Source organism: Podarcis tiliguerta, assembly GCF_965153285.1.
Source record: "Podarcis tiliguerta genome assembly, chromosome: 6".
NCBI lineage: Eukaryota > Metazoa > Chordata > Lepidosauria > Squamata > Lacertidae > Podarcis > Podarcis tiliguerta.
The window spans coordinates 47,776,768-47,794,904 of record NC_139539.1 but is presented as its reverse complement, the minus strand read 5'-3'; the positions used below and the strand labels follow the sequence as shown (position 1 = coordinate 47,794,904).

The window sequence follows — 18,137 nt, the reverse complement described above, 5'->3', positions numbered from 1 at the left end:
TCTAGTGTTTGTTGCAGAAAGGCTCTTATTTTATAGCTCCTTGTGAAGTATTCAATGTTATTGAAAGGGTGAATTATGATATTTCATCACAGAAAGCCCCTCCCATTCCAGGAAACCAAAACTGACCAGTCATATTTCTTTGTAAATATGCTGAAATTCTCCCTAAGGTGTGTCTTCATCATAAAATATTTTCAGTTATAAATAAATCCAGTGAACAAATTGCCATGCATTATATTTTCATATCTTATTTGAAACCACGAAGATGTGCTGATGGTCAGTGTAGGCCAGTAGTCTTCAACCCGTCCAGACTCAAGCCTAGAGATAGTGGAGAAATTCATCCAGGCAAACTGAACAGGCCCATGGTTTGCATGTTTATTGTCTTTGTGGTCTTGCTTACAGAGAAATATGGTGGCTTTCCAATACAGGGACTGAGCTTGCTTGCTTGCTTGTCTTTGAGAATTTTGCCAGTATGGCAACATTGCTTTCTATACAATTCAATCAGCTTCTGTCGGACTTGGCATCTGAACTGAAGTGCCTGCTACTGCTGAAATCTGTATTTGCTTTAACTTCAGTCTCATTGATTGATTGTGGGGGCGATGATGTTAGCCATTAACGAATAACATTCACCGTCTTATTCTTGTCTCTCCCACCCCTGCCCCCTGTGACTATAGCCTCCTTCCTGCATTTTCTTAGTCCTTTTTCTGTTGCCACTTACAAGTCTTTCCTCCTTTCACAATTCTTCCCTTTGCCAGCTCTCTGCCTGTCCCCTTTCCCTCTCTGTTGACACCTTCGTCCACCTTCTTTTTACCTAATCACACAGTGGAGTCCTCTCTTTCTCGCACCTTAATTCCACTTTCTTTCACCAGCTTTTATTGCTTTTCTTATAGGCATTCAAACCCATTCCATCATGCTCCTATGACCCAATAAGAATTAGCCAAAATCATCTCTCCACCCCTTCTTCACACACATAAATCTACTTCTGATGCACTTGGAAAGTTTAGCACATCTTTCTTCATGTGTAGCTCACCAGAACATTAAAAAAAAAAAAAGTGCTGGTGTGAGGCTAGGTGAAATGGGCATATGACCTGACCAGATACCCTGAGAAGGGTACATATGAAGCAGGATGAAGGTGAATGGCAGCAGGGCCACTTGAGGCATTAGGAACTTGACAACTGAACAGAGAGACCTCTAAATGGATCCCTTCTCTCTGCCCAGTAAGGAACTTACCCCTTCACCCAGTCCTATTGCAGGTTGCTGGGAGTATTGTTGGCATAAACATGTGTTCCGGTTCCCTCCAATTCTTACCACCTTCAACCACCAGATTCCTGCCATCACTGGTAGGGTCCAGAGGATGCCATCATGGCAGCAAATGGGCAACCAAACTCTCCGACTGGACTGACACTTCTGCATTCCAGCATCCTCCCATTCCTGGAGAAGAAGACCACAGAAACAGGCTAGAAAGTGAACCAAGAACCTCTGCTCCATATACTGGTAGAGCCAGGGCCAGCCCATCCATGAGACAAGGTGGGATGACCACCTTAGGCAGAAAGATCCACAGGGGCAGCAGATCCCGCCTCCAAGGAATGCATCGCCTGCTGTTGCTGCCATTGCCATGTGCTCCTTGCATACCAGATCTGCTGCGTCCTCAGCAGCCCCCCTCCATGCCACCTCTACAGCGACTTGGAGGAGCTACTAGTCTCCTCTTAGGTTCTTCGTTCACCCAACATGATTCAGACCTTACATGGGACTGAACTTTCAACTCAATGTGTTTTAAGAATTGGGTAGCAAGAAAAACAAGGAAACTTGGACCTAATCTAAATTCCACCAAAACAGATGAATCACTTTTATTTGGGTGTGATCATTAATGGTGCAACATCAGGAAGGTGATATAGCTTTCACAATCACTCGTTTCTTCAGAAGAAGTTGTGCAAAAGCAACAGCTGTGAGGATGAATACAGCAAATAGGTGCAATTTCCTTTATGCTGGAGAAATTTGTAAGGTTCAACTGCCCCAGAAAGAAGGAAAGGCAGGTTGGCTCTTCAATAAGCTTGGTTATTTTATCAATAACAGTTATTTTTATCCTCCAGTCTCCCTTGGAGAATTGTTAAGGTAAGCAGCCTGTTTTTTCCAGGAGCCCCCAGATCCCTTCTTAAAAATTGGTGGTACATTGGCTACTTTCCAGGTTTGTTTCCATTCTATTCCTCATTTGGACAAGACTTATTTCTTTTAAAGAAGCCTTTTTGTCTATACCAGCTTCTTCGACATTGCTCATTAACTATGCTGGTATCCTTTGGGCTTTCATGGTATCTTTCCTGATCTGTACAGTCAGTGGGTGGTGAAGCAACCTAAAAACTGCTTGATCAAGAAACTCCCCAAAGTCCAAGCAAGTTGAAAAGGCTGCCAAGTTTGGCCCTTGAATCAGATGTCTCATCTGGTCAGAATGTGAAATTGTGAAAGGAGGCAGTGAAAACAGATGTTGCTCCAAAGAAACCACTAGATGGTGAGGGGGCACAGTCCTTTCACTGCCACCCAGTTTAGGACAATATGTGATTATCAATAAGGGCAGGCATGGCGAACTTTTGACCCTACAGTTTCCATCATTCCTGAACTCTGGCCATGGAGGTTGGGGCTGGACTGCAGCTCAACAACATATGGGGGCCTACAGGTTCCCTGTCCCTGCAGGATGAGTGCTTGTATCTGTGACAACTCTCCAGTTCTGTGCGTGGTATTAGTGTACAGTACTTGCTGTGTATTATTTATAGGGAATAAAAAAGAAATAAATGAGTAAAAATACTGTTAATTTACATTGGTGGCTTTTTACTCTCTCTTTCTCTCCATGACTTAAACTTGACTATCCTGAGACTGGGCCCTTTTCCTTTTCCTTTTCCCTCCTCATTGACCTCAGCTTCACTCACATTAGCTATAGGGTATTGTACACGAATCACATCCAAAAGCGTAGCCATGGAACAGTTTATTAATTTGAAATACATAATTTTCAGATCATATATGCCACAACAATGCTACCACCTGCATCTTCTTTGAAGGCATCTGACGAATATAATTTTTAATAGGACACCGAGTGATAGTATTAGCTCAAATACATTGCTATGAAGTTAGGATGACGTTGGCATTAGTTGATTAAATGAGAAACTACAGCACTTGCATAGTTTAAATGCAGAATTTTTTTTTACACTGCCTTTGCCAGTCCAACTTGGTTGTTCCCCCTGTCAAATATACTGTAGTATTCTCTGAGGAACATATCTCCTAGTATCAAGTGATCATAATCTTTGCTGCCAGAGCTAAAGCCACTCTTGCAATGGTCGTCATCCTAGAAAGAAAGGAAAGGATATCCTTAAGATGTGGGTGATTCAACTTCCATATCAACCAAGAAATTAATCGAGGTAAAAATGCACAAGGAAGGGTTTCCATATTTTAAACCCTAGCATAAGGTAACATTCCAACATAAAGAAGGACAAGGAAGGATTTTTCCTGGAAGAAAAGTCTCAAAAGGAGATAAATGTTGTAGATGTAACACTAGGACAATAGTAATAGTGCACAATATTGTAAATTGTGTATTCAGTCTATAATAATTAGCATAATACCTTAATAATGAACAACCAAATTGTACAAGTCAGCAAACTATTTTAAAATTATAGGCAGTCTCCACAATTCAAAATGTTTTTTGCTCTCCTCTGTTGGAAGAAATAATTGCATTGAAATGCCATCTTATCCCCGGAATTATGCCGGCTTAATGATGATAGAATCAGTTCCAGACCAGGAATCTTTGCCAAGCCCACTTGGAAATGTTGGAGGTTTAAACTGTGAACTTTTATTGACAAAGCAAATCCTCTATTACTGAGCTATGGCCCCTCCCTTTGGAGTCAATGGAGATCACAAGAGACTTATTTCCCATCTCCTCCTCACTCCGCCTCTCTTGCTAGCTATAAAGGATAGGATCACTGTGTCCCTCTGACAATAGAAGCCATTCTTCAAGGCTACATGTGGAGCATTAGGATGCTGCTGAGAGTGAGATTTAGAAACTCTCTAGATTGTGTTGTCACTACAAAGAGGAAATGAGGGGAGAAAGAACATTATTTGCTTCAAAATCGTTCCATATCTGCAACTGTCAAACAAACACATCTGCATACAGTATATATGTTGCTATATGTGATGGAAGGTTTAAGTCCTTCTCGGGGTCATCAGGCACCCATGTTATATAACATGTCAGAGGCAACCTTCCTGGGATGGGAATCATCTGTAGTCAGAGATACTATACTAAACTGTCATGAAACTACCAGTATGTTGGTGGGGAATTTGCATTGGCCTTTTTTCTATAAGACATGCAAGTTTGGGTCCAGCTCTTCTAACCGTCTCAGGATATCTAATAGGCTTTCTGCCCCAAAACGTATTCCATTTCCCCCTGTCTTTAGCCCATGTGTTCATAAATATTTTGCACTTCTAATCTGCCCTAAACTGTTTGAACCTGCATTATTATGGCAACTAGATAATATTCCAGTTCTATCATATACCTTATGAGTATAGGCTTGTGGAGTCAAAGGATATTGAATTCCATTGATTACAAAAACAACATCTGGCATATTGTGGAGGTTTCTGCAGTTGAAGGAATGCTGAAAGAGATAAGGAAGAGTTGAGTTTGGGCATTATTCTTATCATGAAGGAAATGAACCAGCAAACCTCAAGTTTGCTCAAGAAATGCCACAGATTTGTCCCTGAGTCAGTCTCAGGAAAGCAAACATACCACTTTAACTGAGAACTTAATAACCATCTAGTGTAACTCACAGGTTAGAACAGCACAATGTAGAACACTGTAGCACAGAAGCACGCCATCTAGCTGAATATTACAAATAAATCATCTCAACACTTCACATCTAACCCAATGGAGATGATCCAATCCATTTTTAAAGTCTGGTATGAGACCAAATTCCCTATTCTAAAATGGGTGCTGATGGCAGGCTGATGTACTGAATCTGTTTTGAGAGATGTTGTCTGGAGGAAATAAAGCCAATGGATTTTGCAGAAAAGACTACGGTACGAAATAACAGCAGTGCTCTCTCCCCCCCCCCCTTCCTTTACTGGATCCCACAGCTTATTTTCTTTTCCTGCCATTTCCATTGTTGTAGCTTTGATACCCATGCACATTGGCATGCATGTGCAATAGGTATCATGAAGAACCATGAAGCCTGACACTGAGGTGCCAGCAGCTATAGTCCAGGAGGCAGGGCGGGGCACCGACTTGGGCCCCAGATTATGGGTGCCCAATGTCACGTTACATTGCACACGCTGCAGCAGTGCCTGGTAGGCCTCCAATGCAATCTCCGGGGTCATGTCTGAGGTCTCTCAAAGCCTCCAATGTGACTTCCAGTTTCTCCTGAAAGTGCTTCGGGAGGCCCCGCAAGGCCTTGGATGTGACTTCCGGGGCCTTGTGAAGCACCCTAAATCGCATCAGAGGCTCCACAGTGTGGGTGCCAAACACCCACAATTTTGTGTGTGGTGCCTGGGCCCCCATGGGCCTCCTGGAGTTGGTACCAGTGCCAGGAGGTATCCAAAGTCAAGTCTAATCCTCACCACCTTCGGTTGTGTGCCTCTGAAACCTGAGCTCCGGCTAACAGTCCTATGGAGTGTGGACACTAGAGTGATAAGGATGAAAAGCACCCTCTATCTGTCCATGTATGGGACTTGGACGTAGAAGAGGGGTTTTCAGCAGAACTAATACCTGCTGAAAGTTCCTCCTCTGCACAACTATTAAAGGTGCAAGAGTTTTGTTGTGTTTTGCATCTGGCCACTTTTCATGTACTGTATAGTGGATTCTTTTCAGAACCCTGCATATAGGAAAGGATAGCCAGATAGCCCAAAGCACATGTTGTTGTTGTTTAGTCATTTAGTCATGTCCGACTCTTCGTGACCCCATGGACCAGAGCACGCCAGGCACTTCTGTCTTCCACTGCCACCCGCAGTTTGGTCAGATTCATGTTTGTAGCTTCGAGAACACTGTCTAACCATCTCGTCCTCTGTCGTCCTCTTCTCCTTGTGCCCTCCATCTTTCCCAACATCAGGGTCTTTTCCACTGAGTCTTCTCTTCTCATGAGGTGGCCAAAGTATTGGAGCCTCAGCTTCACGATCTGTCCTTCCAGTGAGCACTCAGGGCTGATTTCCTTAAGAATGGATGCGTTTGATCTTCTTGCAGTCCATGGGATTCTCAAGAGTCTCCTCCAGCACCATAATTCAAAAGCGTCAATTCTTCGGCGATCAGCCTTCTTTATGGTCCCGCTCTCACTTCCATACATCACTACTGGGAAAACCATAGCTTTTACTATACGGACCTTTGTTGGCAAGGTGATGTCTCTACTTTTTAAAATGCTATCTAGGTTTGCCATTGCTTTCCTCCCAAGAAGCAGGCGTCTCTTAATTTCGTGGCTGCTGTCACCATCTGCAGTGATCATGGAGCCCAAGAAAGTAAAATCTCTCACTGCCTCCATTTCCTCCCCTTCTATTTGCCAGAAGGTGATGGGACCAGTGGCCATGATCTTCGTTTTTTTGATGTTGAGCTTCAGACCATATTTTGCACTCTCCTCTTTCACCCTCATTAAAAGGTTCTTTAATTCCTCCTCACTTTCTGCCATCAAGGTTGTGTCATCTGCATATCTGAGGTTGTTGATATTTCTTCTGGCGATCTTAATTCCGGCTTGGGATTCATCCAGCCCAGCCTTTCACATGATGAATTCTGCATATAAGTTAAATAAGCAGGGAGACAATATACAGCCTTGCCGTACTCCTTTCCCAATTTTGAACCAATCAGTTGTTCCATATCCAGTTCTAACTGTAGCTTCTTGTCCCACATAGAGATTTCTCAGGAGACAGATGAGGTGATCAGGCACTCCCATTTCTTTAAGAACTTGCCATAGTTTGCTGTAGTCGACACAGTCAAAGGCTTTTGCATAGTCAATGAAGCAGAAGTAGATGTCTTTCTGGAACTCTCTAGCTTTCTCCATAATCCAGCGCATGTTTGCAATTTGGTCTCTGGTTCCTCTGCCCCTTCAAAATCCAGCTTGCACTTCTGGGAGTTCTCGGTCCACATACTGCTTAAGCCTGCCTTGTAGAATTTTAAGCATAACCTTGCTAGCGTGTGAAATGAGTGCAATTGTGCGGTAGGTGGAGCATTCTTTGGCACTTCCCTTCTTTGGGATTGGGATGTAGACTGATCTTCTCCAATCCTCTGGCCACTGCCGAGTTTTCCAAATTTGCTGGCATATTGAGTGTAGCACCTTAACAGCATCATCTTTTAAGATTTTAAATAGTTCAGCTGGAATATCATCACTTCCACTGGCCTTGTTATTAGCAGTGCTTTCTAAGGCCCATTTGACTTCACTCTCCAGGATGTCTGGCTCAAGGTCAGCAACCACACTACCTGGGGTATACGAGACATCCATTTCTTTCTGGTATAGTTCCTCTGTGTATTCTTGCCACCTCTTCTTGATGTCTTCTGCTTCTGTTAGGTCCTTTCCACTTTTTCTTTTATTATGGAAATCTTTGTATGAATGTTCCTTTCATATCTCCAATTTTCTTGAACAGATTTTTCCCATTCTATTGTTTTCCTCTATTTCTTTGCATTGCTTGTTTAAGAAGGACTTCTTGTCTCTCCTTGCTATTTTTTGGAAATCTGCATTCAATTTCCTGTATCTTTCACTATCTCCCTCGCATTTTGCTTGCCTTCTCTCCCCCGCTATTTGTAAGGCCTCATTGGACAGCCACTTTACTTTCTTGCATTTCCTTTTCATTGGGATGGTTTTAGTTGCTGCCTCTTGTATAATGTTACGAGCCTCCATCCATAGTTCTTCAGGCACTCTGTCCACCAAATCTAAATCCTTAAACCTGTTCCTCACTTCCACTGTGTATTCATAAGGGATTTGACTTAGATTGTATCTTACCAGCCCAGTGGTTTTTCCTACTTTATTCAGTTTAAGCTTGAATTTTGCTATAAGAAGCTGGTGATCTGAGCCACAGTCAGCTCCAGGTCTTGTTTTTGCTGACTGTATAGAGCTTCTCCATCTTTGGCTGCAGAGAATATAATCAATCTGATTTCGATGCTGCCCATCTGGTGATGTCCATGTGTAGAGTCATCTCTTGTGTTGTTGGAAAAGAGTGTTTGTGATGACCAGCTTGTTCTCTTGGCAGAACTCTATTAGCCTTTGCCCAGCCTCGTTTTGAACTCCAAGGCCAAACTTGCCAGTTGTTCCTTTTATCTCTTGACTCCCTACTTTAGCATTCCAATCCCCTATAATGAGAAGAATATCCTTCTTTGGTGTCATTTCTATTAGGTGTTGTAAGTCTTCATAGAATTGGTCAATTTCAGTTTCTTCAGCACCTGTGGTTGGTGCATAAACTTGGATTACTGTGATGCCTTGGATTTGTATCGAGATCATTCTATCATTTTTGAGATTGCATCCCAGTACAGCTTTTGCCACTCTTTTGTTGACTATGAGGGCCACTCCATTTCTTTTACGGGATTCTTGCCTGCTGTAGTAGATGTGATGGTCATCCGAACTGAATTCGCCCATTCCTGTCCATTTTAGTTCACTGATGCCCAGGATGTCAATATTTATTCTTGCCATCTCATTTTTGACCACATCCAACTTACCAAGGTTCATGGTTCTTACATTCCAGGTTCCTATGCAATATTTTTCTTTACAGCATTGGACTTTCCTTTTGCTTCCAGGCATATCCGCAACTGAGCGTCCTTTTGGCTTTGGCCCAGCCGCTTCATCAGCTCTGAATCTACGTGTACTTGTCCTCCGCTCTTCCTCAGTAGCATGTTGGATGCCTTCCGACCTGAGGGGCTCATCTTCCAGCATCATAACTTTTATATGCCTGTTGTCTTTGTCCATGGAGTTTTCTTGGCAGGGATACTGGAGTGGCTTGCCGGTTCTTGCTCCAGGTGGATCACGTTTGGTCAAAACTCTCCACTATGACCTGTCCATCTTGGGTAGCCCTGCACGGCATAGCTCATAGCTTCTCTGAGTTATTCAAGCCCCTTCGCCACGGCAAGGCAGTGATCCATGAAGGGGCCCAAAGCACATACAACAGTACAATAAACCCAGGGGACATTCTCAGGTTATGTCATATAAAAATGGAAAGGTCACACATGAAATCACCATCGGTCAGAGAGAAGCTTCCATGGATCATACTCTCATTGCATCAGGATCTAGCAATGGGGAACAATCTTCCAAGAGCCAATAAGCCCATTAAAAAAAGGCCATCACTTCATTTAATTGTGTGGATTTTGTATCAGGCTCACTGGAAGTGTTTATTTCACGGGATGTCACCCTCCCAGATTGTTTTCTTTCCCTGCCATTTCCATGGTCATAGTTTGTATGCTCATGTACATTTGCATGCATATGCAGTATCATGAAGAACTATGAAGCCTGGCACCGAGGTTTCAGCAGTTGCAGTCCAGGCGATATCCTAGGTCAAGCCTAATCCTCACTACCTTTGGTTATGTGCCTCTGAAACTTGAGCTCTGGCTAACAATTAGAGTATGGAGTGTGGACACTGGAGTGAAAAGGATGGTACTGGGCCTCTTTCAGCTACAGTATGAAGACAACCAGCAAAAGTCAATCTTACTGTTGTAACTCCAATGGCTTGTTGAATTTGGCTAATTTCAGATGCTGGGCCGAGCAAGAAGGACGTCCCCGTGTCAAGAAGTGCTTCACAGCCATCTCTGCAGGCGATTGCCTGACCATACACTAGAATGCTGAGAAATTGGACATCATTAGATTCTTTAGATTCTGACATGAAACAGAAAAATCCCAGATTGTATAGAGCAGGTCTCCAGGATTTCAGAGAGGGAGTTCTCATAGCATGGCCTGGAAATATCAGCTATGCAACCTAGGTGGAATAAAAAATGCTATTTAAAAAAAAAAAACGCTTTTAAAAATACATTGAATTTTCCGTAAGGCTCATAATCAACATCTAGCATCACATTGTATATTTCACTTAAAACACACTTAAAACGTTTTCTTTGCAGCTGTATAGCTATGTCCCTGGAGGCTTCTGCTTGCAAAGCAAATGATTCTCAGCTGAGGTAGGGCCCTTCCCCAAACATGGGTTGGTTTTTTTAAATGGAGAGTGGGATGTGGTAAGTACTTTTAGGAAGCTGCATTGGAAATAGTACAAGGCATAAAACAAAACTCATGAACTACAGATTGTAAAGTGCTCGGAGCACTTTGTAAATGCAATTTATAAGAACGGTCCTATATAAGTCATCCTAACAAGGGACAACTGGAAAACACAGAGTAAGTCGCACATTCACAATTGCATTTTATTGCCCTCCATCTCTTCCTGTTTAGCTGACTAGTAGCCATTAAAATTATTCAGAAAAACTTTTCAGTTTTATTGTACCCAGTCAATATGGTAAGATTAACAATAATGTTGCTAATACAATAATGTTGCTAATAAGAATAATTCCTGCTTACCTGTCCACTTCAATCTTAAATTTCCTATATGTGGCAGGAATCCAGTTAATAGGACCAGTGAAATAAGATTGATCAATTCCACCAAAAATGATCATGCTCCCATCTGTTTTTCTGAAACATAGATATATATATATGATGTGAAGTCATTCATTCAGAATAAGCTGGACTGCATATTTAAAAAGTGTATGTATCATGTTCTTGTACCCCTGTCCAAATTAGACAAAAAGAGAGAGAGAAAGGTACTTTTGCAGTGCACCAGTATCGACTGGTGAACACTGGACAATGAAGGCTTTAAGATTTTGAAAGGTGAATGCTGTTAATGTTCTATATATCACCATGCTTCCTATTCAACTCTGTATTTCTTGTTCTATATATCACCATGCTTCCTATTCAGCTCTGTATATCACACACTGACTTCCCCCTTCATAATCTTCATAAGTTTTGTTCTTCTAATTGATTTTCATTGTGTTTTTAAGCAAGCCAGTTTGGGGCAGTGGAGGCCATTCTGCAGAAATGGCTTCTACTCCACCAACCTCAGTCTACTTCCAGCCTGCCTGCCTGCCCCCAGTCCAGGGAGTGTCACTGTCTGTCAGATTCCCCCTCCTTAGTCAGTCTAATTGCTACCATTATATCCTCAGCTGGGTGGAGAATGCGGACAAAATCAGCTGGCTTCATTTGTGGCTGGCTCTGCTTCCATCTACTGCTTTCCTTCCTGCCTTCTGCCCTGCAAAGGCTTGCTACCTCCCTTTCAAAAGCCATTAAGGTTGCAGTGCCAGGCACTGTAGCACTGACTTCTGAGCTGACATGTACAGGATGGGCTGTATATTAGCCACCCGATGGGAGGGAGCAATTTATACCCTTCAGTTCTTGATCTACCGCCAAAATAGTCAGGTGAAATGGTCTTTGTGATACTATCCTCCAGTTATTCTGCATGGGGTAGGATAGTGAATTGGAGCAAAAACTCCAAATCTCTAAAGTGTTTTTTTGGGGGAGGGTTCAAGTTGGTACAATATTAAATTAAAATGAAAAGGATGAAATACAATATTTTTTTAATTCCGTATTTCCATGCATTAAATAATAGTAAAAGAAGCAGGGGGGTTGACCTCTTCACTCTCTGCCTCACGTCTGTCCACCTCCCTCTCTTCCCACATTAACACTTAGCTCACCTGAGCTTGGCCCCTGCTCTGCTCTGCTCTCAAGGCACAACAAGCAAGATGGTGCAGTCGACTGCTGGGTACTAGAAAACTGGAGGGATCTTTTCTTCTTCATCATCAAGTAGCCTTGACTACAATAGCTTATTGATCCCTGGAGGGGCTCAGCATTCTGACCAATTTTGGGATGGAGGTTCCAGTCCCCTCTACCCATCAACCTCTGTGCAAACAAAGCACAGTGGCAGACGGCCTGTTCTACAAGATTCAGCAGGCAAAGCATTAGCCAATCTGTAAAGTAATCTCGGGTGCAGTTTCCTTCCATGAGTCCTCCATCAACATGCAACAAATCTTCTTAGCAGTAAAGCAAAATAGTGTTTACCCGCTGAGATAAACAGAAAATTCGTCTTTCTCAAGCAAGCCTTTCTTCATCAGGTTCTCAAAGAATGAACTTTTTTTCCAAGGGTTTAAGCCGAGGATCCCATCATATTTAGTTCTGGAAAACGGGTCTTCTGACTCACTGGTACTCAAGCCAAATTCCATATCGGAAATGGTAAGATCAGATATCTAGGAGAAAAACACAGTCTTCCCTTACTTCTGTATCACGTTGTAAAGTACAGAGCAGGCTTCTATGAGCATTGCGTTCAGGCTACAATCCTGTGCATGTTAACATGAAAGGAAACCTCATTTGACCTTTCAGACAATAATATTCAAACATGTATAATGGCAGGTAATAAAATATTAGGGGTGGCAGGTAAGTCCCATCCTGCATAATTGATCACAAGACACAGTCCATGCGCACCATTTGAATGGCAAAGCCCATTAACTTTGAGGGGCGGCCCTCGTCATATAATATTTGGGGGATGAAGGGACCATGGCCCATAAGAATTTGCTCCTATGGATAGTGGGCAAGAGCAAATTAGGTCCTAGTTTTAAACCTGTTTATTCAGAGGTAGGTCTCATCAATTTCATTGATATTTACTTCAGGATTGCATAACCTTAGTACTGCAGCTTTAATTTGTACTACTGTGACTGTAACAACGACAATTTAAAATAAACTTATTGGTTACCACATATTGTGTTCTGAATTCCTTGAGGAGCAGCCATCAATGTATATATACTGTGCATAAATATCTCCACAGAATATAAAAGCTGATTCAGTTTTTACTGCTTTAAATTTTCCAGGATTCAAAAACATTGAGAAGTATCGTCCTTGGAAATGCACAGAAGAGTCAATATTTTTATAAGCTTGTATTCTCAACTTTTTCTGTATCTATAAAATACTATTAGTTTACCTTGACTGTATCAAGTCCAAAGATCCCTTCCATGCTTCCTTTCCCATACTTAATGGAGAATGGCTGTCCTGTTCCTTGGAAGGTAGAAGACTTACGTGGGTCAAATCTATGGTGTGTTTCTAAAGGTAAAAAGGAAACAGAAATTAATTAATACAAAAACAGCTTTTAATCAGTGATCAATAGCAGAAACAAACTGAAGGTATAAATTTTCTGATGAGAATAATTGTAATAAAAGGACATTGGAAAACACTAGGGAAACATTTAGATAACAGGAGCTGGATGTATTACTTTTTTTACTAATCTCACCAAACACAATTTTTTACTAATCTTGCTGAATAATTGATGCTTTTGAATTATGGTGCTGGAGGAGACTCTTGAGAGTCCCATGGGCTGCAAGAAGATCAAACGCATCCATTCTTAAGGAAATCAGCCCTGAGAGCTCACTGGAAGGACAGATCGTGAAGTTGAGGCTCCAATACTTTGGCCACCTCGTGAGAAGAGAAGATTCCCTGGAAAAGACCCTGATGTTGGGAAAGATGGAGGGCACAAGGAGAAGGGGACGACAGAGGACAAGATGGTCACCTCATGAGAAGAGAAGACTCCCTGGAAAATATCCTGATGCTGGGAAAGATGGAGAAGGGGACGACAGAGGACCAGATGGTTGGACAGTGTTCCTAAAGCTACCAGCATGAGTTTGACCAAACTGCGGGAGGCAGTGAAAGACAGGAGTGACTGGTGTGCTCTGGTCCATGGGGTCACAAAGAGTCGGACACAACTAAATGACTAAGCAACAAAAGACTGTCCCCGGGACAGGTGAGGCTGCTGATCCCTTATTTTCAAATCTGAGAGTTGCCAGCTATGTACAAGGTGGGGACTCAGATTGAGCACCTTGTAGCTGAGAATGGCAGGCTCATGTTGCTCTCTCTGTATTAATTGTAAACTACTGTAAATCTTCCAAGAAACTCATTACTTCTTTTGGGAGCTTGTTTGCCTGCCTGAGATCATTACACCTGATCACTGAAAACTAAGATCCCTCTCTCCAGCAGTGGAGTGCCCTGTTTTGCCACTTGAAGCATAATGGGATGTGCCCCCACTCTACTACCCTGCCCCCGCTCCACTGCCCCCCTTACTTGGGCTGTGTGGGGACACTGATGACACATCAGGTAAATGGGTATAGGATTGCAAGCCCACATCAGGTAAATGGGTATAGGATTGCAAATTCCACACATATTTATTTAGACGTTGGCATCACTGAGTTCAATCAACCCTACTCATATGTAAATAGAATTATGACCTGAGTCTGCAATGATGGATTGTGAAATAATGAATCCATTCCTTTACACAACTTCATAGGCCCTCCCAGGTCATTTTTAATATCAGAGTGACATGCTTGAAGACTTTTTTATAGTCAGTTACTTACGGCATGCTGGACTACTGCAATAGACAGAGGGTACCCAGAGAGTGGATGAACCAGTGTCAAACACAACAGTGAACTTCTGTGGTGGGGTTCCAATGTAGATTGTTCCATAGTATTCAGTCTGTTAATTCATAAAATAAACACAATTTGCAAAACCTTCCTTCTTTTTAGGCTTTTGAACATTTTACTTCCTCACAGATATGCAAGGTAATCACTGTAAATCTAAGTGCTACATTTTTTTAAAAAAAAAGTTAGAAAGGAGAAATTTATTTCCTGTCAAAAGTGGGATAATGTGAAAAGGGAATTGTTCAAATAAACAAATAATAAATCACATAATGTAAAAGCAGTATGTGCTTTAACATAACTCACAAACAGGAGAAATACAGCAGAACTGACATTTCCCCCACTTCAAATAACTTCTGTGCATAAGAAATAAGTGCCATTGTAAAAACCTGCAGTTTCTAAAAATATATATAATAACAGATTTTAAAAAAAGAATAGATTGAGACAATCTGGGATATGCAGGGAAAGATGAAAACAATTTTAAGGAACTACAGAAAAAGGGGGAGGGAAGTCAAGATTCAAAGTGTAAGAATTACTGTTGATTGATTTGTGAAATGTTTTCCTTTTTGTTACAATTGAAAATTATAAATATTTTTTTAAAAAACAAGTAAGTACCATTTATTGCCATAGAAGAGCTCTCACAATGTTCACCACAAAAAGCAAGCTAAAGTACTATTTTTCTGGCCTACACAACACCCTGGCTTCATCATTTTCCTGCTCTGTCCTTTAATAAGATGGCTAGATGCAAAAAAGAACACGGTTCTCACACCTTGAATAGCTGTAATAAAGGTGCACTCAGCATCTGTGAACTTGAATGAAGGGTCACGAAGAGTCGGACACGACTAAACGACTAAACAACAACAACAACCTGCTGAAATTCCCTCTTCCACACAACTATTAAAGGTGCAAGAACCCTGTTCTCTACTGTATCTGGCTACCCTAGGTGTCAATGGGATTTCAATGTAATTAACTTTGGCTGGATCATAACTCCTCTATGGGTCACAATCCAGCAAAAGTTAGTTGCAACTTCTTATGTTGAAAACGATCACTGCAGATGGTGACAGCAGTCACGAAATTAAAAGATGCCTGCTCCTTGGGAGAAACCTAGACAGCATCTTAAAAAGCAGAGACATCACCTTGCCAACAAAGGTCCGTATACTTAAAGCCATGGTTTTCCCAGTAGTGATGTATGGAAGTGAGAGCTGGACCATCAAGAAGGCTGATCACCCAAGAATTGATGCTTTTGAATTATGGTGCTGGAGGAGACTCTTGAGAGTCCCGTGGACTGCAAGAAGATCAAACGCATCCATTCTTAAGGAAATCAGCCCTGAGTGCTCACTGGAAGGACAGATCGTGAAGTTGAGGCTCCAATACTTTGGCCACCTCATGAGAAGAGAAGACTCCCTGGAAAAGACCCTGATGTTGGGAAAGATGGAGGGCACAAGGAGAAGGGGATGACAGAGGACAAGATGGTTGGACAGTGTTCTCGAAGCTACAAACATGAGCCTGACCAAACTGCGGGAGGCGGTGGAAGACAGGAGTGCCTGGCGTGCTCTGGTCCATGGGGTCACGAAGAGTCGGACACGACTAAACGACTAAACAACAACAACAACAATGTTGAAAACAAGAGGGCTTTGTGATAGTCATGACTAAGTCCCATTGTGTGATTGAGTTGTGGCTGTGTTTTGCTGAATTGCATCTAACATATTATGTTGATAACCTCTGGGTGTCAGGAGAAATATGAAGAAGTATCTCAACTGACATCATGAAAACTTTGGGGAAATATTGTTCAGCAGCATAGAAAATTGATAAGAGAAAAGCATTACCTCACCTCAAAAGAGTTCAGAAGTGGTTCTTCAGCCACCTGGGCAGCATTAGAAATATCTGAGTTGAATTTTGTACCAATGTCATAATGGTATTTCTGAAGATTTTCCAGCAGATTTTTCTCTTTGAGAGTGTCTCTTACTTTTGTCCCTCTCTGCAAGGGAATTCTGGAACATAAGAAACAAAATACTAGGTTTGGATTTTCTGTCTTTGTAAAATTTGCCTATTTTGCAACCTGTCTTTCCATTCCATAACTCCAAACATAATAATAGGTTTAATATCACCACCCCATCATAGCCATAGCTAGGTAATCTTGCGCTCTTGGCAGAACTGTCCAGATTGTGCCCCTTAGCCATTGACAAATTAGCTCTTCTTTCCACCTCTCCTCTATCCCCCCTTCAATTCACCCTCTATTTAAAACCTTTTCTTATGAGGCAATAATCAATATTTTTATAGACATATTTATGGACATATTTTAGCCAATTTTGTGCCCCCCCCCCCGTTGCCTGCGCCCCTGGTGGGGGCCCGCCTCACCACCCCCTAGTTACAGCCCTGCACACCTTCCAAACTCTCTTAACTACTAGATCTAAGCTATTACAAAAATTTGGGTACTTAGGAAATTGAACTGGAAGTTCGCACCCACTCAATGCAATCAAAGTCTTTTTTTAGCATCAAGAAATAGTACTATTGCCTATAATCTTGCACACATTCATTCATGCATCTTTTCTATAGAATGGGTGGGATCTGAACAGCTTTAATGCAGGGGAAAGAAGCCAGTGGGGATTTCCAGACGTTGTTGAGCTCCATGTCCCATCAGCCCCAACCAGCAAGGCAAATAGGGATGGTGGGGGTTCAAGTTCAGCAACATATGGAGTGTTAGGATCCTAGTCCCTGCTGTAATGCATGGCAGGGATATTAATCTGCTTCATCTCTCAATTAATTTAAGGAAGATAGCTGAAAAGAAAAAAAAACAACTGTAGGTGTGTAGGGTGTTTAATATTTGCTGACATAAAATTAATTCTTTGCAGCCCATTTTTTAGACTCCTTTTGTTTCAATTAGTGTCAGCAGCAGTTCAAAGTGTGCTATTGGGCCCTCAATTGCTTATTACAAAGAACAGTTTGACAATTCCACTTTCTCTTGTCACTTCGGACATGCTGTGATGAGCTTCAGGTGCTGAGCATCATCCTGTTACTGTGTTACTGAAGGCAAGGAGACCTATTGGGCTAAAAAAAGCACACACACAAATGCCCCAAAATATTGTTCCATCTCAAATTAGACGTTAGTGATGCTTTCTTCAGTGAGTCTATGTGTTTCTACCCTTGTAATTGCTACAAGATGACCATTTTGCATTTACTAATCTCCTCTCAGCTGTGTGTATGTGTTTATATATATGTATATATCTGAAAAATTCTATAAGATTTGAAGTTATAATTCACATTCTCCCTCCTCTTCATTAGTTAATCAGAAAGTATAGCTGTCAGATGAGTAAATATCAGCAACGAAACAATAACTTACTTAACAAGACATTCGGAGAGAGCAACAATGGTGAAGAGAACTGCAAGGTACTTCATCCTGCTTGTCCAGTGGGGGCTGCTCTAGATTTTCTGGTGCTTGTTGGGGGAAACTCTGTTATTTTATAGCTGCTTGAGAAGTGCCCACCATCATCTAAAGATCATATTTCATCACAGAAAGTCCAGCCCATACTTGGAAACGAGAAGTAATCAGTCACCTTGCTTTGTAAACACAATGAAATCATACCTAAGAGGAAGTCATGTATTCAGCATATAATAGGGTAAATAACTCACTCGCTGGGTTTTCACCTTGTCGGGGTGAGCGGGCTTGCACGTTCCTATGACCCTTGTGAGCAAAACCATCAGGAGTCTCGTACTCCCAGCAGAG

General features: G+C 41.9%; 1 protein-coding gene across 1 annotated transcript; it reads right to left on the bottom strand.

Moving 5' to 3' along the window:
- Positions 1 to 2,956: 2,956 nt before the first annotated feature.
- On the bottom strand, positions 2,957 to 17,849 carry LOC310679916 (embryonic pepsinogen-like). Its single transcript, XM_083445864.1, has 9 exons — positions 17,754 to 17,849; positions 16,245 to 16,404; positions 14,354 to 14,471; positions 12,934 to 13,052; positions 12,021 to 12,205; positions 10,491 to 10,601; positions 9,640 to 9,769; positions 4,530 to 4,628; positions 2,957 to 3,328 (listed from the first exon to the last, which is right to left on the bottom strand). Exons 1-9 carry the CDS (start codon positions 17,807 to 17,809, stop codon positions 3,188 to 3,190), a joined length of 1,119 nt encoding a protein of 372 aa, XP_083301990.1. The 5' UTR covers positions 17,810 to 17,849; the 3' UTR covers positions 2,957 to 3,187.
- Between the last annotated feature and the right edge of the window lie 288 nt (positions 17,850 to 18,137).

Excerpts from the sequence above, each read along its gene's own strand:
- LOC310679916 (XM_083445864.1), bottom strand. The coding sequence starts at position 17,809 with ATGAAGTACCTTGCAGTTCTCTTCACCATTGTTGCTCTCTCCGAATGT. Across the intron at positions 13,053-14,353 it reads TTGCAGTAGTCCAGCATGCC|AAACACACCATAGATTTGAC; the intron begins GTAAGTAACTGA and ends TTTTACCTTTAG. Across the intron at positions 12,206-12,933 it reads TTGGACTTGATACAGTCAAG|ATATCTGATCTTACCATTTC; the intron begins GTAAACTAATAG and ends TTTTTCTCCTAG.